Here is a 21,934-nt window from a genome sequence, read left to right as displayed (position 1 = left end):
TGCCCCCAGAGGTGCAGGAGGTGTGCAGGGTTTGACAGAGGGCTCAGAGCAGGGAGTTGGGGTGTGGGGTTCAGGAGGGGGGAGGGATGTGGCAGGGGGTTGGGGTGCAGGCAGGGGGCTCAGGGCATGGAGTTGGGGTGCAGCAGGGGGTTGGGGTGCAGGCAGGGGGCTCAGGGCAGGAGGTTGGGGTGCAGGAGGGATGTGGGATGCAGCAGGGGGCTCAGGGCAGGGGGATTGGGGTGCAGGCAGGGGGCTCAGGGCAGGGAGTTGGGGGGTGGGGTGCAGGAGGGCTTAAGGCTCTGGGCTGGCAGCGGTGCACACCGGTGCCAGGGCAGGCTGCCTGCTTCCCTGCCGGCCCCGGCCCCGCGAAGCAGCTGGAATCATGTCCCTGCGGCCCCCGTGCGCTGCTTGCTGCTCCTCCAGGTACCTCCCCCAAAGCTCCCATTGGCCGCGGTTCCCCGTTCCCGGCCAACGGGAGCTGTAGGGGGGGTGGTGCCTGGAAACCAGGGCAACACACGGAGCCCTCTGCTCTCCCCCCGCCCCCCAGCCACAAAGACGTGATGCCAACCGCTTCAGGGAGCGGCACGGGGCTCAAGGGGGGCAATCCCCTGGGCGTAGTTTGCCCACCCCTGGCCTGGAGGTAGGCTGGGGGGGGCGCACAGGCCGCAGGAAATAGCCCCGCGGGTCACCTGTTTGAGACCCCTGATATAAGTGAAGAGCTAGGGCAGGGTGAGGTATCATCAGCGCCATAGCTCGTGTCTCCTCGCCAATGCTCTTAGTGGGAAATGAACAGTGATGAGGCATTGGGGCCCTGCAAACAGACTCGTGTATGGAGGAGGATGCCTAGAGTGCAGCTTTCACAAGCCAGAGGTGCTAGCTTTCATCTTGCTGTAAAGCAGGGTTCTCAAACTGTGGGTCAGGACCCCAAAGTGGGTTGGGACTCCGTTTTAATGGGGTCACCAGGGCTGGCGTTAGACTTACTGGGGTCCGGGGCTGAAGCCCAAGCTCACTGCCTGGAGCCAAAGTTGAAGCCCAAGGGCTTCAGCCCTGGGCAGCAGGGCTCAGGTTACATGCCCCCGGCCGGGGCTGAAGCCTTTGAGCTTTGGCTTTAGCCTCCCACCTGGGGCAGTGGGGCTCGGGCTTGGGCCCCCCAAACCGGGGCAGCAAGCTCAGTCTTCGGTCCCCACTCCTGGGGTTGTGTAGTAATTTTTGTTGTCAGAAGGGGGTCACAGTGCAATGAAGTTTGAGAACCGCTGCTGTAAAGAATGGCTTTTTCTCCACTTAGCAAGGTGAGGTTCCCTCAATTCACTTAGGCCCAGGTCTTCAAGGTATTTAGACACCTAACCTTTTGAGCACCTGGGGCTAGTTGCTGACTCGTGATAGGAGATGTCTTGCGTGTCTCTCCCAGCCCCGGGTGCTTGCTCTGTATTATTAAAACACACGGCCCTGTGGTGGTGATCTGAGCAACGGTGGAATATTAGAAACAACAAAAGCTCTGTATTAACAAGCTCTAATTCTATTAAGCCCCTCCACCAAGGGGTCTCAAGCAAGAGGATTTCCTCACGATCTCTTGCCTTCCATACAGAACGCAGGATTGTGTCATGGCCAATCCCAGAGCTTAATTGCTTAATGTCGTCAATGCAGATTTGTGATGTTGCAGCAGTCCGTACTAAATGATGATTCTATAAAACTAAAGCCAGAACGGTCCTTGACTGAAGCTGCTCTCTGCATTGGGGCCATTATTTCAACGCTATTTAACGTTTCCTGCTCTCCTAATTTTTATGGTGTGTTTCATTTTGGTCCATTTCCCCACCACATTTGGTTTGTGTTAAGTCTTCTGCAACTTCTTTCCCAGCATCTATGTATATTAAAAAGAGGCTTGATGAACTGGAGTACTGCTAAAAGGGATGGACCATTAACTCCGGTTCTAATCAGGGACAGGTCTGTTCCAGGGCACTCTAATTCTGAGCTGCCAGGCTGCCCTCTGCTCTTCCAGTCTGAGCAGACAATACCAGTGCTGCGGACTTTTGCAATGATTTGTGATGTGGAGATGCATTCACCAATGATTAGGTTGAGACCACGCTTGTGACCCACGCCACATTTGAACTAGTCTCCATTTGTTAAGGAAGGATTTACTGTGTCATGTCTGCCTTTTGCGCATTCTCTCCCCCTCCCCCTACTGCTTGTTTGAGGTGTGCTCTTGTGATTTCTTTGTAATGTGTAGTTCATGTGAGTAATTGACACCTGAGTTTCTTTCTCTCTCTCTGATAGGTGTGGAAGATGCCTTTAGTTTCACCTCCAAAGTCATGACTGTGTCTCTGCATAAGTTTTCACCAGGATTTTTCCCAGGCAAGCAATCTTCTTATGGCTTCACTAACTAGCAGAGTTTCTGCACTTGGGTTAAGTCCTGTCCCCTTCACTCTTTCCAGGTTTCCCACCACCCGTCTGTGTCTGCATCCTCTCTCTACCCAGAAAACAATACAACAGGAGCCCATACACTCAGTAGTGCACTTCCTCAGCCTCTTCCTGACACTAAACCTCAAGGGCACGACCACTGCTGGGTCCATTCCACTGTGCTGCCACTCTCTACCTGGGCTTGTGTCCTGCTGTCTAGCAGAGAAAAAAGCAGAACATCAGCAGGGCTTGGATGAGCCCAGAAGGGGCACTGAGGGCAACCTCACCCTCTGCGTACCTTTAGAGGGGAGAGGGGACAATGCAATGAGATGCAAGGCACCCTTGCTTGTGCCTTTTTCAAGAGCGGGAGGCTGTGAGGCTCTAACATGGGACTCTCTAGAGCTATGTCTTCACTTACTGCAGTGTGTCACGTACAGACACTACATGGTGCAGCGAAAGGCTCTGGCAGCGAGGAGACAGCAGGGACGCTATGCTGTTAAAAATAGCAGTGTAGACACATGAGGCACTGCTTGGGCTGTACACAGCCCGTGTAGAATATCTACCATGGGAGTTCAGGTATGCAGGGCACTCTAATCTTCTTGTCTAAGCCCTGTCTCACCGTCTCTACATTGCTATTTATACCCATGCTAGCTGGGTGGGCAGTGTTTGTACTTTACACGCCACCATAAATGTATGATACTGTATGAGTTAGCTTGTCAATGGCTAGGGAGGGCTCCATTGGCACTAGTGAAAGCTTTGCAGGACTCGGTCAAGAAACGTCTGCAGTCGTCCTCTTTACCTGCTTTCAGTTGTGATATGATTAGATGTACAGAAGCAACTCTTACCAGAGTTTTCCACTTTTTCATGTGACACACTGTTTGCTCCAATCAGAAGTAAAATTTTAAAAATAGCTTTTTTTGTTTAAAGGGAACATTTAACTAGTTTTTTAGGTTTAGTGTTAAATAAATCTTAAGAGCCTCAATTCATGTCAGCTTTTGTAATTGAAGGAAAATGTAATTCAGACATCCCCTGCGATGTTGGCAACTCAAACGCAACAGTGCTGTGCAGAAAGTGTAACTGACTATGGAAATCCTTCATGAAACTGGCGAGTCTAGTTTTACTGTCTGAGCTGAGTGAAATGTAAAGTCATTGAAGATCATAAATGATCAGTAAATCTTTCTAAATCCATTCTGGTTTAGTGTTAGGAAATGATTTTCAGTGATACAGACCAAGAAACCTCTTAAGACAAGTTTTATCTTCACCATATCCTGTTCAGAGGTGGCGTGCAACCCATGTAGGTCTGTCCTGCCAGGTGCTGAGCCCTCTGGCCACAATCCAGCAAAGCACTTAAGCATGTGCTTAACTTTGAGCATTTGAATAGTCCCATTGATTTCACTGGGATGATTTACGTGCTTAAAGTTACAGCTATGGTTGTGAGAAAGGAAATATTATCCCCATCTTACAGATGGGGAGCTGAGTACAGAGAGACTGAGTGACTTGCCCAAGGAAGTCTGTGACTGAGGTGGGAATCAAACCCAAATCTCCCAAGTCCTAACCACAGGACCATCTTTCTGTCTGCCAGAATGGTATTTATTATACACCTTAGGGAATGTAGAGCCTTAGCACGTGGATAGGTCAGCGGCTTTTATCCAAAACTTCAGCAGTATCCCTTTAACTGTCTCCCTTTAGCATCAGATTCTACCAAAACCCCTTTCACTGTCAGTTGCAGCAACCTGTGTGTAGATCTGGGCGTACACACTTCCCTCTCCCATTGTTGCTAATGTATTGAAATCTCTGAACTCTCTCTGGTGCTGTAGTTTGCAGAGTTTGAAATCTTAGAAGTATGTTCTCCAGGGCAGATACTTCTTGAACAAAGTAACTCAAAAACCTCCCCTGTTGGAAGTAGAGTGCAGACTTTTCTGAAGGTGTACTATGCCTCAGATCTTCCCATCCTTTGAAAGACATCCCAGATCTGTTCAGCCAATGTTATTGAGCTCATTTTCTCCTTAGCTGACTGATAGTTCGGGTTTGTTTTTTGTTGCTCAGGAACAGGAGATGTGTCTGACGTTGGCCTGGGGAAGGGGCGATATTACAGTGTCAACGTACCTATCCAGGATGGCATTCAGGATGAGAAATATTACCAGATCTGCGAGACGTGAGACCCATTTTCTATCTGTTTTGTTTGAATAGAGGATTTCAGAGAACAAAACCTGTACAGATTTTTAATAATCTTTTTATTATTTAAGTTGTGGCCCCTTTATGGTGTCAGTTTAAAGACACAAAGCTATGTTAACTGGTGAGCTTACCTTGTAGGATCCCAATCCCTATACAGATTGTATATACAGAAGCACTGAGCAGCAATGTCATCCACCTCTAGGTGGAAGGGGACAAGCACCCAGTTTATCTGTGTGTGTTTATTTTGAGGGGCAGAGGGTGTAATTTAAACCAAGCACAATGGGGCAAATATCTACTCTTAGACTAAGTGCCATGGAATCTCTAGTGTCCATACAGAGAGGGCCATGGTTGGGGAACAAGGTTAAGGTTGTTTGCAAAGCATTTCAAGTGCAAACCTCCATTGAATTTATTTATCTATCTTGGAAGGATTAAGGACTGAGCCATCTTTGCTGGAATTGGAACGGTTGGTTCAGAGAAGTCTAATTCTGCACCTTCACAGGTGCATGGCACAAACCACTAAATCAGCCTCTCTGGCAAAAAATGAAATCCAGGGCCTGTTTTTTTCTAAAGGTGATTAACTTTAGGACACTGCTGCTGCATGCATTTGTATGTCAATCTAGTTCTCATGAAAGCCAAGGGCTAAACCAGTTGCTAGCTCAAGACACATGATAGACAGTCATTGTGCAAGCTTCCCAATCCAGCTCTGGCAATACGTGTTTGTCCTGATCTATACAGTACCCAACTTCCTCCACTACCTCCATGATTCCAGTCCTGGATCACTTCTGAGCATACTGTGTCAAAATACAAAGTGATTTTAAGAATCCAATAAACATCCACCCAGGAGTAGAATGAGACCATCAGATTTGTTTCTACTTGTGACTCAAGTTGGGATGTAAACCCAAATTCAAAACAATTAAAACAGAATACATTGAAAATATAAAACAGTTGTGAAGTCCAGTGTGCTAAATGGGAAAATCTTACATTGGGCTGGAGAGTGTTAAATAAGCTAAAAGATCCCTTCCCTCTGACTTCTTTTTTGACCTACAACAATGATCATAGAGTCAAATTATCCATCCATTTACAAAGTGGTCATGGTATTTGATTCTGTGACCTCCTGTGACAATGAATTCTGTAAACTGACTACTCCCTGTGCAAAGTATTTCCTTGTATTCTTCTCATCAGTGACCCCTGCTGGCAAGAGAAGCCCCCTTTCGTGGGCCGCCTTTTCCTCTTTTGCAAATATCTGGGCTCTAGACTTGCTCTTTGGCATTCCCACAGCCAAGCACCAGTAAAAAGTTATGCAAAACCATGCCATTTCCCTCCCTCTTGGTGGCAACTGCCTTCCTCATCTCTATGGAAACTGACCCATTGCAGCACAATGATATAAATAAATAAAAAGGAAGTTTTGCTAGTGGAGTCTTAAGTCATGTGCACTTTGAACTTGCCTCTCTATAAATAAGAGTGCTTGTGTTTGAACACTTTTGTTGTAGCAGATAAACTCCTATCCTGCTCTTGGGTGGTATGGTATATGTATAATTGCCTATTGTTTCTGGAAATTGAATGACTCAGACCCCAATTAAATGTAATTGTTAGTAATAGCCCTTGTGTGGAACAGAGGCCAAGGTGTGACATTTGTTTTTTTAAAAGTCTGACGTCTTTAAAATATTGTAGATAAAGGCAGCCAGAGATGAGACGTTAGAGACTGCCAACAGCAGAGCTGGATACTCATCTGCAGCAGTATGCATCAGTCATATACAGTGTAGAGATGTCCAAGAAATCTGTACACACACAGTGCTCTGGAAACTTAGGCACTTACCTATTTCCTCCATCAAAAGAGAAAGTTACGTGGGTTCTAGCTAATCAATGACTATCTCTTATTCATAAGATCATCCAGAATAGCTAACTTATTTGATCTTCCTGAAAAAGTGCTCTAATTAGTGGGTCAGTTAGGTACTTTCACATCTATTTTAAATATTAACCTTCTGAAGATAAAAATACAGCACCTGAACAACATTACAGATGTGGAGAACCATACTAATAAATAATCCAGAACTTGCAGGGGCATTTTCTTAATTCAAACAGAAATATTTCACAGCATGTTTATTCAAATTGCTGTAGCAGTTAGTATGGTGCATTCACATTTAATGATGTGAGGAGGAGAAATTTACTTAATTCTCGTCTAACAGAGTCAGTGATGTACAAAAGCAGTAAATATTTGTAAAATAATAGTTCAGAAGGGTCATACATAGTACACTCCAGTGCATAGCATATTACTATACACATATGTATATGGTTATATATTAGCAGTACATGCTGAGCTGTGGTATCAAGTTTTTCTCAGCATGAGTTTGGGATTGTTGCATTACTCTTGACTGGAGAAACCACGAGTTATGCAGGTCACCCCAAAAGAATGAATGTGAAACCTTTATAGCACAGATACCTTTGTGTGTTTTGTTTTTAGTAGGGAAGGAGGTTTAAAATGTATTAGCAAGTTTAAGAAGGTTTGGAACTGGATGTTTGTATCCCATCACTGAAGGTCAGGAGCCTTAGTTACTTTGGGCCTAGTGATAACACCAGCAGTTACATTATATAGGATACAAGTATAGAAATCTTCAGATTTCCGCATGTGTGTTGACCATTGATTGCCTGGGGTTAAGAGGAAATGGCTGCTATGGGCTGGTTATTCCATATTATTGTGCATGTTTCTTGCCCCTACCTCTGACATGTCTGGCAGTGGTCACTGTCAGAGGCAGGATGTTGGACTAGAAGAACCAGATCTGATCAGGTGTGGTGATTTCTTCTGTACAGGCTTTTGAGGGAGAGAAAACTATAGTACATCTTAAACGTGATCTAAGCTAGCTTTTCTAAGCATTCGTGCCTTAGTTTCAGGACCTTTCAGGATCAAAACAAGGGTTGAGCCCCCTCTCGGGGAAAATGGAATCACCCTTTCACAATGGCACAAAATGCTCATTTCTAGCTTTGATGAGTCAAGCAATATCAGATCATAAACCATCTGCTGGCCTAGACTGAACAGTCAGTGAACATAAGAGAGGTGGGTGAATGGAGAGGAGAAAATATTTTTGTGGCAGATTGACTTTTTTATTAAACAAGACACCTGTTTAAAGCATTTCAGATTTTGGAATGTTAGGCCCAGTCCTGAGGAAATGGGATCAGAGATTAGAGAGAGCAAGTGAGGCAGATGGAATGTGCATTTATCACACATCTCTGTACCTTATAGTTTGCAGTGTTGTTGTAGGCCTGTTGGTCCAAGGATATGAGTGAGACAAGTAGCTGAGGTAATATCTTTTATTGGACTAACTTCTGTTGGTGAAAGGGACAAGCTTTTGAGTGTCAGAGCTCTTTCTCAAGTCTTGAACAAGTAACCAGAGTGTCCAAACTAAACACAAGATGGGGCAGATTGCTAAGCATAAGGGGTCCATGCATGCTGTATGAGACCACTTAAAATGAAGTGGGCAATTAAGACTTAGCAGGTGGGTGACCAGTTGGTGTAATGAGCCATAAAACCAGTGTCTCTGTTAAGTCCATGGTTTTTAGTGTCCAGCCAAAGATATGAATTTAAATTCCCAGGCTTGTCTTTTGAAGGTTTTGTGCAGGTTTCCTTTGAGGATGAGGGCTGAGAGGTCGGATATGGAGTGATCGCTTTGTGAAAAGTGTGTGGCCTTGGGTGACAAGATGATCTTGTCTTATTGCTTTTCTGTGAGAGTTCATTCAAGAGCATAGTGTTTGGTTTCACCCACATAGTTATTGTCGGGGCATTTGATACACTGGAGGAGGTATACCACATGTTCTGATAGGCATGTGTAGGACCCATGGCTCTTGAAAGTGTGTTGGGAGGGGGAGTATAATCATTGTAGCAGTGGATATATGGCTGCAGGTTTTGCATTTGTTGTTCTGATAGTCTGGTGCTGCTTTGAGATGATGTGTCCTGGTGATGATGAGCGTGGGGATGTTGAGTTGCTTGAAGGGCAGAAGAGGAAGTTCGGGAAAGATTTCTTTCAGGGTATGCTCCCCATCAAATATGGGTTCTAATTGTTTGATACCCCACATGGGTTCTAATGTGGAGTGATAGGTAATAACTGGGGGTGTGCAGTCAGTGCATGTGTGGGCCATACTGTATAGCATCAGGTTCTCCTGGGGTATTTGGGTGACCTATTCCAGTGATACAAGTTTATATCTTATTCTCCTAACTCCAGATATAGAAATAATACATGCAAACAAGTAGGATGAACACACTTAGTAGATTACAAGCTTTCTAATGACACCATACAAGGTGTCATTAGTATAAAGCCTATTCCAGTTATGTCATATTCGTAAACATATTTCCATAAAGCATATGGAATGCAACATCACAGCATTGATCTGCTTCTCTGATGGAATGTGCTTGTTTGGTGAGGGCGGTTTTCAGTGTGTTAAGGTGCGTACCCCGGACTTTCTCCTCAGAGAATATTCTGTGGTATCTTGAATGCCTGGCTGTAGAGAACAGATTTCTTGAGGTGTCTGGGTCAGCGGAAGTAAGTGTGATGATCTGTAGGGTTCCATTGTTGAAGCTGATTGTGGTATCTAGGAAGTTGATGCTAGTGTGGATGTGTTCTAGAACTAGTTGGATGGATGGATGGTGGTGGTTGAATTGTGGTGGAAATCTGAGGGCGTTTAGGTCATCTGTCTAGTGGATGAAAATATCATTGATGCATTGTTGGTTTTATGATGCATTTTTCAGAAATTCTTCTTCAAGGTGGCCCATGAAGAGATTGGCATATTGTGGAACCATCCTAGTACCCAGGCTGTTCCCATGGAACGTCCCCACAGACTAGGGCTATGTCTACATTTAAACTTGTGCTGCTGTAGTGCATCAGTGTAGACACTCACTACAGTGATGTGAGGGTTTTCCCCATCACTGTAGTCAATCCGCCTCCCTGGGAGGCAGTAGCTAGGTTGACAGAAGAATTCTTCTGTCAGTGTAGCACTGCCTACACCAGGAGTTAGGTTGGCTTAACTAGGTTGCTCAGTGGTGTGTTTTTTTTTCTCCACACCCCTGAATAACATAGCTGGGTCACCTAACTCTTTAGTGTAAACCTGACCTAAGACACACCAACTCAAAGCAGCACCAGACCTTGCCAGAACAATAGATGCAAAACCTGCAGACATATCTCCATTGCTATGATGATCTATACCTCCCACAACACACCTTTCAAGAGGCAGGATATTAGACTAGAAGAACTGGGGTCCTACATGTGGCTATCACAACATGTGAGTGAGTGTAAAAGCTCACAACATGGATGAAACCAGACAATCACTATGGTCTCAAATGAACTCACAAAGGAAAATGATAAGATAAACCACCTATCCTCAGTGAGCAGATACATTTCACAAAGCGATCACTCTATATCCAACCTCTGAGTCCTCATCCTCAAAGAAAACCTGCAAAACATCTTCAAAAGACGAGCCTGGGAACTTAAATTCATAATTCTGGCTGAATGCTAAAAACCACGAACTTAACAGAGACACTGGTTTTATGGTTTATATCACCAGTTTGTCACTCACCTTAATATCTGCCAGCCCTTAATTGCCCATTTTAAGTGGTCTCTGACAGCACATGTGAATCCGTCCCACCTTGGAGCAGAGTAACACTCAGGTTACTTTCTCCAGATCTAAGGTATTGCTCTGTGATGCTCAAAACTTGTCCCTTTCACCAAGAGAAGTTTGTACAATAAAAGATTCATAGACTCATAGACTTTAAGGTCAGAAGGGACCATTATGATCATCTGGTCTGACCCCCTGCATGCTGCAGGCCACAAAACCATCCCTACCCCTTCCCTGGACTCTGCTGTTGAAGTCCCCAATCCTGTGTTTTAGTGACTTCAATTGGCAGAGACCCTCCTGCTAGTGATCCCTGCCCCATGCTGCGGAGGAAGGCGAAAAACCTCCAGAGGCTCAGCCAATCTACCCTGGAGGAAAATTCCTTCCCGACCCCAAATATGGCGATCAGTAAGACCCCGAGCATGTAGGCAAGAGTCTCTAGCCTGACCCCTGTTAGCCATTATACTATTTACGTACCATTGCTTGGTTTTCCTTGGCTACTATGTTTTACCATTAAACCATTCCCTCCATAAACTTATCTAACTTAATCTTAAAACCAGACAGGTCCGTCGCCCCCACCGTTTCCCTCGGAAGGCCATTCAAATATTTCACCCCTCTGACGGTCAGAAACCTTCGTCTAATTTCAAGCCTGAACTTCCCCACGGCCAGTTTATATCCATTCGTTCTCGTGTCCACATTAGTAGTAAGCTGAAATAATTCCTCTCCCTCCCTTGTATTTATCCCTCTGATATATTTAAAGATAGCAATCATATTCCCCCTCAGCCTTCGCTTTGTCAGACTAAACAACCCAAGCTCCTCTAGTCTCCTTTCATACGACAGGTTTTCCATTCCTCTGATCATCCTAGTCGCCCTTCTCTGCACCCGTTCCAGTTTGAGTTCATCTTTTTTAAACATGGGAGACCAGAACTGCACACAGTAAGATCTCACTTACCTCGTCTAATCACATGGCTAGTGGTCCTGATTCACTTTGCACAAGTGAAAATGGAGTCAGGTGGGGAGAACTGGGCTCTTCCCTCCAAGTGTGGTGCGTGCATAATATAAACATAACTGTGTAAAATACAAAGTAAAACTTAAATAGATACATGCCTCCAGGGCTTAAATTCTCAGAGATTTCCCAGAGCCTCCCACTCCCCTCCCCATTTGGGGGGCTCAGGGCTTCAGCTGCAGGGTGGAGGATCTCAGAGCTTTAGCCCCATGGGAGGGAAGCGCGGGGGCTCAGGGGTTTAGTCCTGTGGGGGTGGGGTCGTGCCCAGGCTTGGTGCTTCAGCCTCATGGCAGGTGCACCAGGGCTCCCTTGGGTTTGAAAATATTTTCCGGAGTTCTGCTTCAGTGGGCTCCGGCTGAATTTAAGCCCTGCATGCTTCAGCTGTTGTATTGCAAAGCCATGTGATAAACTGTTGCTAACGGATGCAGAAGGTGGCTGCTGCTCCTGTTAACTCATGCACATTGAAATGTAGAATGACTAAGGCCTGGTCCCCACTAAGCCCCCACTTCGGACTAAGGTACGCAAATTCAGCTACGTTAATAACGTAGCTGAATTCGAAGTACCTTAGTCCGAACTTACCGCGGGTCCAGACGCGGCAGGAAGGCTCCCCTGTCGATGCCGCGTACTCCTCTCGGCGAGCTGGAGTACCGGCGTCGACGGCGAGCACTTCCGGGATCGATCCCAGAACATCGATTGCCTGCCGCCGGACCCTCCGGTAAGTGAAGACGTACCCTAAGAGAATAAGCATGGTACCCTGTACCCACTCAAAGACAATCTGTTTTCAAGGCTTTCCATGAAATAATGTTGGAATTAGGCTGGAACCACACCTGCTGCTGTGGAAAGAGGAGATGTGTTAATACAGACACGAAACAGCCAGCTGAAATAAAAATCAGGCTGCCTGGTCACTTTATGCCTGACCTGTTTTAAACACACTTTTTATCATTATTATTTTTCAAGTTATTGTCCCAAGCAAAACCACTGCACTTCTCCAGTCAGCCTGCCACCTCCACTCTTCAGTCCCTGCCATCTTACTCAGCACGCCTGATAACTGGGACTTCCATCAGTCAGGAGGTGGAGGGAGGGCTTCTAGAAAGCTCCCCTGAGACCTCAGAATAAAACTAATGACATGCCAGGCTTTGAAATCAACCATGGAGCATGTGGGAAGGAAATGGAGGATCTCTAATTAGAAGAGTCCAAGCTCAGGACCTGGACATCAGGATGTGGTACAAGCAGTGCAGCTCTCATAAAGAGAGAGGTTTATTCAGAGTGCAGACCCAACAGGTAAGAATGGGAACACTGCTCGAATGCTGGGCTTGGTACCTGTTTGGGGGGTAGTCTTGGAAGGTGAAGTGCCTATGCTTGTAGGGGTTGCACCTAGCAAAGCATCTGCAACAATTGCAAGATGGCTGGCCCACCATCCGGATTTCTTTGAGTTGATCTGGATTTCATCATGCAACAAGACATTGATTTTAAGTGCTCGGCCAGACTCTGTAAAGTTGACATGATTAAAAATAAACTGCCCTGCAAAAATAACAGTTGCAACAATGGTAAGATTTGCACTTAAACCCTACAGAGGCCATGGTCTTTGAAATGAGGCCTGAAAACCCAGACCCAAGCTTTCATTTCTTTCTAGTTTGAACACAGGCCCTGGTTCTAATGGGGGACTTCAGTCACCCTGACATCTACTGGGAGAACAATACAGCAGTGCACAGACAATCCAGGAAGTTTTTGGAGAGTGTTGGGAACAACTTCCTGGTGCAACTACTGGAGGAACCAACCAGGGGCTATTCTCCTCTTGACCTGCTGCTTACAAACAGGGAAGAATTGGTAGGGGAAGTAGAAGGAGTGGCAACCTGGGCAGCAGTGACCATGAGATGGTTGAGTTCAGGATCCTCACAAAAGGAAGAAAGGAGAGTAGCAAAACACAGACCCTGGACTTCAGAAAAGCAGGCTTTGACTCCCTTAGGGAACTAATGGGCAGGATCCCCTGGGAGGCTAATATGAGGGGGAAAGGGGTTCAGGAAAGCTGGCTGCATTTTAAAGAAGCCTTATTGAGGGCACAGGAACAAACCATCCCGAAGTGCAGAAATAATAGCAAATATGGCAGGCGACCAGCTTGGCTTAACAGTGAAATCTTTAGTGAGCTTAAACTCAAAAAGGAAGCTTACAAGAAGTGGAAACTTGGTCAGATGACTAGGGAGGAGTATAAAAATATTGCTCGAGCATGCAGGGGTGTAATCAGGCAGGCCAAAACACAACTGGAGTTGCAGCTAGCAGGGAATGTGAAGGGTAACAAGAAGGGTTTCTATAGGTATGTTAGCAACAAGAAAAAGGTCAGGGAAAGCATGAGACCTTTAATGAATGGGGGAAGCAACCTAGTGATAGATGTGGAAAAAGCTGAAGTACTCAATGCTTTTTTTTGCCTCGATCTTCACAGACAAGTTAGCGCCTGCATTGCTGTCCTGGACAACACAGTATGGGGCGGAGGTGAGCAGCCCTCAATGGTGAAATAACAGGTTAAGGACTATTTAGAAAAGCTGGACATGCACAAGTCCATGGGTCCAGATCTAATGGATCCGAGGGTGCTGAGGGAATTGGCTGATGTGATTGCAGAGTCATTGGCCATTATCTTTGAAAACTGGTGGTGATCGGGGGAGGTCCTGGATGATTGGAAAAAGGCAAATATAGTGCCCATCTTTAAAAAAGGGAAGAAGGAGAACCCAGGGAACTACAGACCAGTCAGCCTCACCTCAGTCCCTGGAAAAATCATGGAGCAGGTCCTCAAGGAAACCATTTTGAAGCACTTGGAAGAGAGGAAGGTGATCAGGAACACTCAACATGAATTCACCAAGGGTATCATGCCTGACCAACCTGATTGCCTTCTATGATGAGATATGGGGATAGGGGTGGACGTAATATATCTTTACTTTAGCAAAACTTTTGATATGGTCTCCCACAGTATTCTTGCCAGGAAGTTAAAAAAAGTATGGATTAGATGAACGGACTACAAGGTGGATAGAAAGCTGGCTAGATTGTCGGGCTCAACAGGTAGTGATCAATGGTTCGATGTCTAGTTGGCAGCCGATATCAAGTGGAGTTCCTCAGGTGTCAGTCCTGGGTCCAGTGTGCTTCCCATAAGGCGTATTGAACAGCCTTCAGATGATGATCAGGTTTGGCTATTACTGGCTGGAGCTGGATTGTGGCTGATGGATTGCTATGCACAGGTGTTGCAGAGCTCTCCAGGCAGTAAAAGATCTTTCATACCAGTGACCTGCATTAAATGAGCCTCATGGGCAGATTTCAGCCTTAAGTCATGGGGATTTTGAGAAGGAAGGAGAATCAGAACAAGGATGCCTTTGTTTAATCTGGAAAGGAATGGGTGTCATCTGTAAGGACAGAGAGAACAAGCTGAGCGGGGAGAGAGGCAGAATCACTTACGGTTGAGTGTAGCGGCTTTTGGGAAGGAGAAAGGATTGGGGGGTGGTAGTTTGGTGGGTTTGGGACACTGTTTCATGAGGGTTAGGGGACTATTCCATAACTCATTTTCCAAAGGTCAAGGTAAATGCTTGAAGAGGAGTCCAAACTTTGGGAGCTCTTCCAGATTTTTCAAAACCACAAACCGTACTGAGATTCACTCGTGACTAGCCAAGAGAAGGTTTGAATGCCTCCAGTCCTTCCCTGTGCCTGTGCGATCCCTAATGAGGGTAATCAAGGCTAGATAACATTTTGGCTTTCATTCTGTTTTCACTCAAGAAACTAGAGTGGTTGGCTTTCATATCCCACCCAAACACAAACCCACCCTCAGCTGCACTCCAGTCAGGAGGCTCCATTCTTCTGACCTTTCAGTATGTAACAAAGGGGCACTTATACTTCTACCACTTCCTTGTTTTGAGTGAATTTAGAGCTGATGAAAGATGTTGGCTTGACAGCCCTGGGGACTGAGGGCTTCTGTTTAGCCACACAAAGCACAGCACAGGCAATGCCATTTTCTCCCCATATGCTGCCCTGATGGGGTTTAAAATCAGGTAGCCGACACAATGCTGAACCCAGTTTGTCCTCGTTTACGCTGCCCACTAAGCTATGGTCATTGTCACCTCACTTGATTGTCCACAGTCATGGTCAGGCATAATAGAATCCTGTGAGATAGACAAACTCTTAGAGTGTTGGGCTGACTGGATGCTCTCTGGCCACCTGGAGTTGGTTTCTGTTACATTCTTGCATAGTTTGAAGTTTAGCCCATTTGCCAAATCTGGCACCGGTATCAGAGGTTGCCTAGAGAAGAAATTCTTCCAGAATGTAGATGGAGCTGACTGCAGAGAAGTACTTCTCATCTCTTCCCAGATCAGTAGAAAGAGTTACTCCCTCCTTGAGCATGGGGCTGAATTATCAACGTGCTCTAACAGAGATTCCAGGAGCTTAGGCAGTATTGATATTTATCATTTAGGTAAGATCTGCAAAGTGCTTTGAAAAGGAAAAGCACTGTTTAGGATGAATGTTGAAGTTAAAAACTTTATATTGTGAGCAAAATGGTCAGAGCAGCCTGAAGGGATGCTTCACTGTCCTAACTGGGAGCCTTTGCTGAGAAATGTTGGGAAGACTTAGGACCTGGATTGGTTCTGCGTGGCTAGAAACAGCTTTAATGTGTCCAGGGTAGCTCTTTTAGGAATAATCACGGGTCTTGTGTGGTAGCAATTCTTGCCTTCTGTGGAAGTGGTGGATTCTGCCGCAAGAAGAGAACGTCCCCTAGATGAGGCAGGATTAAGGAGAACCAGACCTGTGCAAACGTTTACAGGTTTCAATGGGAGCTGTCGTTGGCACTGGAGAGCTCTCACAAAATTGCCCATCAAATGAAACTTCTTCAAAATGTGTATCTTGGAAAGTGGCTGTTGGCAGCAATTTCAGCCTGTATGACGTTGGATCTAATGGCCTTGGTAACAGACCTTCCCATTCTTCTCTAGCAAGAGGCAAACATTCCACTGGCCATAGCGTTTCACATGTGTCTGCCCTTTGCTAATGGAGCCTCGAGGAATGCAGAGTATCTTGTTAGGAGAGAGCAAGCTGTTTGAGGTAGCCAGAAACTAGTGTCTATCTAACAGAAGTAGAGAACCTAAGCAGAGGGGAGTATCCTGGGGAAAGGTCAGTTGGGATAGTCGCACACAGGGATGAGAGCAGCGGGGTGAACAAGCTCTAAGACTAAGGAGGCCAATGTGGAGGCAGTATCCCTAGCCCTGGGGAAGGGAATGACTTGCATCACTGTGCAATGACCAGAGTTCTACACACACACACGCTCCCTAGACAACTGAAGGAGCAGCACTCATGGGTTTGAATGAACCCTTGCAGGAGGGAAGATTACCACAGTGTGGGGTCCTTCGGTGGAAGGATGTGAATAGTGGGGGCCACTCGAGTGTGACGAGAAATCTGGGTGAGACATTGTCTGTGCAAATAGACAAACATCAACCTCCTGGCATGTTCTCCCCAGAATGCTGGTGTTACTCTCGGGAGCTTGTCTGGGAGAGAGTACGCACCCTGGGTGGTGTGTTCGAGGTTAGCTCTGAATTGACAGCCCAGGGGACTTAACTATATTATCAAGAGTACAATTGAAGCACGGGCAATCGCAGTGCATATCCTCCCCAACCCCAGTCATTATTATCAAGCCCTCAAAGAGCCTCCATTAGTGATGAGAGAGGAGTCTGGCTTCCAGAGGCCATCCAGCTGTTGTTCTCCCTTCTGAGCCTGCCAGCCATGGGGCCTAGTTTTGTGTTAATTGTGAGGGTGGGGTTTTTATTTACCCATTCAATTATCCACTAAATTGTGATTCTTCTCTTCCTCCTCTCCCTCTCTTCCCCTCCCCCCACCCCTCTGCTGTCTACCAATTAGCCCAGGGGTTCTCAAACTTGGAGTCGGGACCCCTCAGGGGGTTGCAAGGTCATTACATGGGGGGGTCGCAAACGATCAACCTCCACCCCAAACCCCACTTGCCTCCAGCATTTATAATGGTGTTAAATATATTAAAAAGGGTATGTAGAGGAGCGGACTCATCCCTGCAGCACTCCTGCTGGTGACTTCTGGGAATTAGCTCGTTCCAGCTCCAGAGCGCCCTCTGCAGGCCAGGGTGATACGCATGTCCTCTGGCCCCCGTGTCCCTCCCTGGTGCCCTTTTACCTGGGGTGCTGCCCCCTGGCAGTAACCCCTCAGTCTTAGGGTCTCCCCGCCCCAGGGAACCCCCACCCACTATTCCCACCTCACCTCAGTATAAGGCTACTGCCAGTCATCATCTAGCCCCATGCCCTGGGGCAGACTGCAGTATCAGCCTACTCATCACTGGCAAGGTTGGGTTTGGACCTGCTGCCTTGGCCTACCCCTGGGCTGCCCTCTGCAACCCCCAGTACCTCTTGGCCTTCTGCTATGCCACAGCCTGGGGCTTTCCAGGCTGGAGCTCCCCAGCTCCTCAGCCTGTCCCCAGCCCTGCTCCACTCAGGTACTCTGTCTCTAGCTTCCTGCAGCCAGGCCCTTCTCTCTCTGAATGCAGAGAGAGAGTTCTTCTGGGCCTCTGGCTCACAGCCTTTTATAGGGACCAACTGGGCCTGATTGGGGCATAGCCCACCTATGGCTACTTCCCCAATCAGCCTAGCTTTTCCCTGCCACAGCCCTCTCCCTGGCCGTTTTAAGCCCTTCAGGGCAGGAGCGGGGTAACCACCCCGCTACAGGGTGTTAAATTTATTAGGGGAGACACACTTAGAGGCTTGCGATGTGAAAGGGATTGCCAGTAAAAAAGTTTGAGACCCACTGAACTAGCCCTTGGATGGTAGCAACTCTTGGTCATACCTGCCCTGGGCTGGCTCTGGAGCAGTGGCCTGCTGTAGAGTTGAAGAATCTGTATCCTATTGCTAATCCCCTAAGACATCCACTCTCCCACACTGTGTCCTGGTGATGTTTCCATTTGTGCAGCTCTGCTTGCTGAATGCACCTGAACCTGAATCAGCCATGCTGTACAGATTATGTTTCCCGGTTACATACCAAATTTGAGATGGGCACCTTATGTGTTTAGAAGGAAGTTACTAATGTGCTGTAGCCTGATGCATTCCCTACATCCCTTCCCTTTGGCAGGGGTACAAAACTTCAAACCCATGACTTGCTGGCTGGGTGTGGTCAGCTCCCTCCTGAAGCACCCTGGTGTGGATAGTGATATTGTATGTTCCAGTAGTTTCACATCATGGTTGTCAGATAGACTTACAAATTATTAGAGTTCCTACAAAATACAAAGACTTGACTGTCTCGTGTTATTGATCAGTGAAAATCCCCAGTGTGTGGCAAAAAGTGTGTCAGGCAAATTGATTACATGTGATCCTTGTATCATAGAAACAAAAAAAAAGTACAATGCCAAGGTAGCAAACCCTGCAGTGCCCTTTGTGACTGTATGGGGAGGTGCAGTGTTTACTAATGCAGTTTAAATCCTGTCTGCTGCTGACAGGAAGAAAGAACTCAAGGTTATTTTTTTTTTAATGGGGGGTGGTGGTATTTTGAGTCTTCTTTTTCAGGTTATTAATCTGCTAAAATCATCATTTTCCTCATTTTATACCAATTCCCACTCCACTGAGAAGTCCTGTGCCCTTGGGCCAAGCTCTCAGCACATATGGGGCATCTTTAGGGTGTGCTGCCTTCTTCCAACACTTCTCAGCACTCTGCAGATGTTAAGTTTGGGATATTTTCATAGGTTTGAAAGTACATTGTATATTCATTGTATATTCTGTCTACGTAATATTTATTGTTTGTGTGTATTTATTTCTATTTTAACAGCCATAAGGCCATTAAAGATCCCATGGCATGTAGTAAGATTAGGAATCTTAGCTTTAGTTTCCCTCCCAAATTCTGTGTGGGTAATTACCTACTATTTACCTCTGCAGTCAGACATGGATACAGTTCTTCCCTTCCTATCCTAAACTATTACTGTGTAGATGCCATATTCTTCACTATTATTCATGAACTAACACTGGACACTGCTGCACTCTTAAACATTTGTTGCGTTTCACCCAGAGATGGGTGCACTTCAGGGCTTTTCTACACGGCAACGTAGTGTGCAGCAAGGGTGTGAGTGTACAGCTCACTAGCCTGCTGCACGCTAAGTTGCCATGTGGACCCTGCTGCTGCACACTTAAAAATCCATAACAGTACATCAGAGTGCACTCCAGAACAGTTAGTTGCAGTAGCAGGGTTTGCGTGGCCAGTTAGTGTGCTGTAGACTTACACCCCAGCTTGGCATGAGCTAAGTCACCAGGTAGACAAGCCCGCACTGGTGAGTGAAGTAATGCTTTCACCTGAAGCTCATAAAACCCAGTGCCTTGTTCCTGCAGACATTTGTGCACGTAAATAACTTTGAGCTCAGTGGGACTGCTCACATCTGTAAAGTTACTTAGGTGAACAAGTGTTAGTACAACTGGGGCTGAAGTTTCACTAATGTTTGGGATACGTCTGGATGAAAGTCATATAAATGTAAGATCATTGTCACGTAGGAGCTGTTACCTGTAATCAGCTCTCTGATTTGTCACTTTGTTTTATGATTATGTATCAAGTGAGATCTGGGTATATTTTTCTCCCTGTTTGCTGAGGTAGAAGTGTTTTTTTCCCCCAGAAATGTAGGCTAAGGGTGGTCTCTGGACCATAGTTTTGGAGCCTCTGGCCTGGATCTTTGTTGGTATAGATGGTACTGCAAAATCATTCCCATTTCCTTACTGTTTTTAGGCCCTTTTAGCGTGCAATGTGACTGAAGAGCAGAGTCCAGGTCTACCATGCCTGCCATAACTTTGACCAAAGTGGCATTCTGGGAAATAGGAAAGTACTTCTCTGCTCAAAATGTAAAGCCTAGCCAGTGATTGGAAAGGCAAAGTAACAGTGTGGTTTAGCTGGCTGAAATGGCCTGCACACATCATACTGTCTCAATGTTCCATGGAGGTGTGGCCATTTGTGGGAACTCCGTTTTGTTTTATTGCATTTAGTGTGTTGAAGGAGGTGTACACGGCATTCAACCCGGAAGCAGTAGTCCTGCAGCTGGGAGCAGATACGATAGCCGGGGACCCCATGTGTTCATTTAACATGACTCCAGTGGGGATTGGCAAGTGTCTGAAGTACATTCTCCAGTGGCAGCTGGCTACTCTCATCCTGGGAGGAGGTAAGTGCATGAGAGACTTATTCTGCTCTTCAAGTAACAGGTTAATACAGCTTGCTCCCCTGAAGCTGCTCTTTGATAGTGAGCCCCTCTGCTTCTGAAAGCGGCATAATTTGAGAAGGGCAGCTGAAGAAATTGAGCACGCATAGCATAAGGGGGGCACTGTATTGCTGATGCAGTGCTATTTGTACACAGACTTCAACTCCTTGGTACCAACAAGTCCAAGTCTCAATTCCTGACTCCGAGATCCTGGGTTAAAGGTTGCTTGGCCCCTCCAGAGATCAGAAGCTGTTAACCCCAGTCACCTCTGACCCTGTCTGCTCAATGCCAGCTTTGAGTCCCAGCTCTTGTGATCTGCACTGCGGGGCTTCTCTTTAAAAGTAAGCATTATGCTCCCAGACCTAGCTTGGGCATCTGGCAATGAATTATCTCATTTGGATTCAGGCAGCGTTTGAATCTTTTATTGGCTTCATTCACAATAAAGCAGAATTTTGATACCTAATGGAAGCCCCTTGAGTGCTTTTTGGCTTGTAGCACATTCTGCCACTCAATATTACTAGCTGCTTGTCCAATGGATGGGAAATAAGCAATTCCGTGTCAACAAAATGGGGCAAGTGGGGAGCACTTTGTCCCAGGAAATCTCCTCAGCTTCTTTTGGAAGTTGCCTTACCCACAGCATCAGCTGCTTGAGTAGCAGCTATCATTTTGGGGCTAGGTTGTATCATTTAAGGGATATCATCAAGTACAATAGAGTGGGCCTAAAATTTGACCTAGCTACTGCTAGTTGTTTGGTGAATGTTCTGAGTGTTAAAACCAGCTGTGAGCGTGAGGAGGAGAGGCACAGAGAATTTTGTTTTATCTACCACTTCTTGCCAAGAAATGAGGAAAACTAGCCACTGTCTTAGGGAAAATAACAAAATTAAGTACCCCCGATGGCTCCGTTCTGAGCAGGGAGATTGATGTTTGCCAGAAGGCAAAGGGGGAAAGAGATTGTGAAACTGTTTTCAGTCTCCCAAAGTGGAGTTTTGATTAAGTTACTCTTCATTGTTTGTAAGAACTCCTAAAAGTTTCTGACAGTTATTTGAGTGGAAAGATTCCCCTTGCACAAGTAAGGACATCAGCAGTGCTGACTGCAAATAGATTGGTGCTTTTGACTTGCTGAGCCCCAGAATGAGCCCCACTTGGGAGTTTGTGTTAATTTGGGGATGCTCAGATGCTGAATCTACTCACAGGTTGTTTCACCACTTTAATTGGCTTCATATTTTAGTCACTACTTTTAAATAAGAGTAAATTCCCCTCCAGAGGGATTCTTGCTCAGAAGGTGGCACCGATGGAAATTTTATCAGCGAATGATCAGTGTTGCTTATCCTTGATTTCATTTTGGATCACAAGCTAAGGTTAAAAGGGAGATCCCAAACTGCTGTACTTGATTAGTCTGCTCTGCTCCACTCACGTTAACTCCTTCCATGCAGAGCCTGAGCATCTCCCTCCCCACCATGTCACCTTAGGAAATCTTGACCCTTGGAGTCAAAGGCTTGCAGCTTGCAGGTATCTCTTGAAGTCAGATCAGGAGGAGTGGATGATATTGCATGTGCAAT

The 21,934-nt window shown here is 46.2% G+C and overlaps 1 protein-coding gene across 9 annotated transcripts in view; it reads left to right on the top strand.

The window, feature by feature from the left end:
- Nucleotides 1–21,934, top strand: part of HDAC8 (histone deacetylase 8) — a 111,005-nt gene that overhangs the window by 31,140 nt on the left and 57,931 nt on the right. For all 9 annotated transcript variants that reach the window (XM_054040014.1, XM_054040008.1, XM_054040012.1 and 6 more), the window contains 3 exons: nt 2,272–2,349; nt 4,441–4,549; nt 20,167–20,339. In XM_054040014.1, the coding sequence (XP_053895989.1) occupies nt 2,272–2,349; nt 4,441–4,549; nt 20,167–20,339 (360 nt within the window). The remainder of the gene's footprint in view (nt 1–2,271; nt 2,350–4,440; nt 4,550–20,166; nt 20,340–21,934) is intronic.

Source organism: Malaclemys terrapin, chromosome 9, assembly GCF_027887155.1.
Source record: "Malaclemys terrapin pileata isolate rMalTer1 chromosome 9, rMalTer1.hap1, whole genome shotgun sequence".
Taxonomy (NCBI): domain Eukaryota; kingdom Metazoa; phylum Chordata; order Testudines; family Emydidae; genus Malaclemys; species Malaclemys terrapin.
The sequence above is the reverse complement of the archived record's forward strand: the minus strand, read 5'-3'. Positions and strand labels throughout refer to the sequence as shown.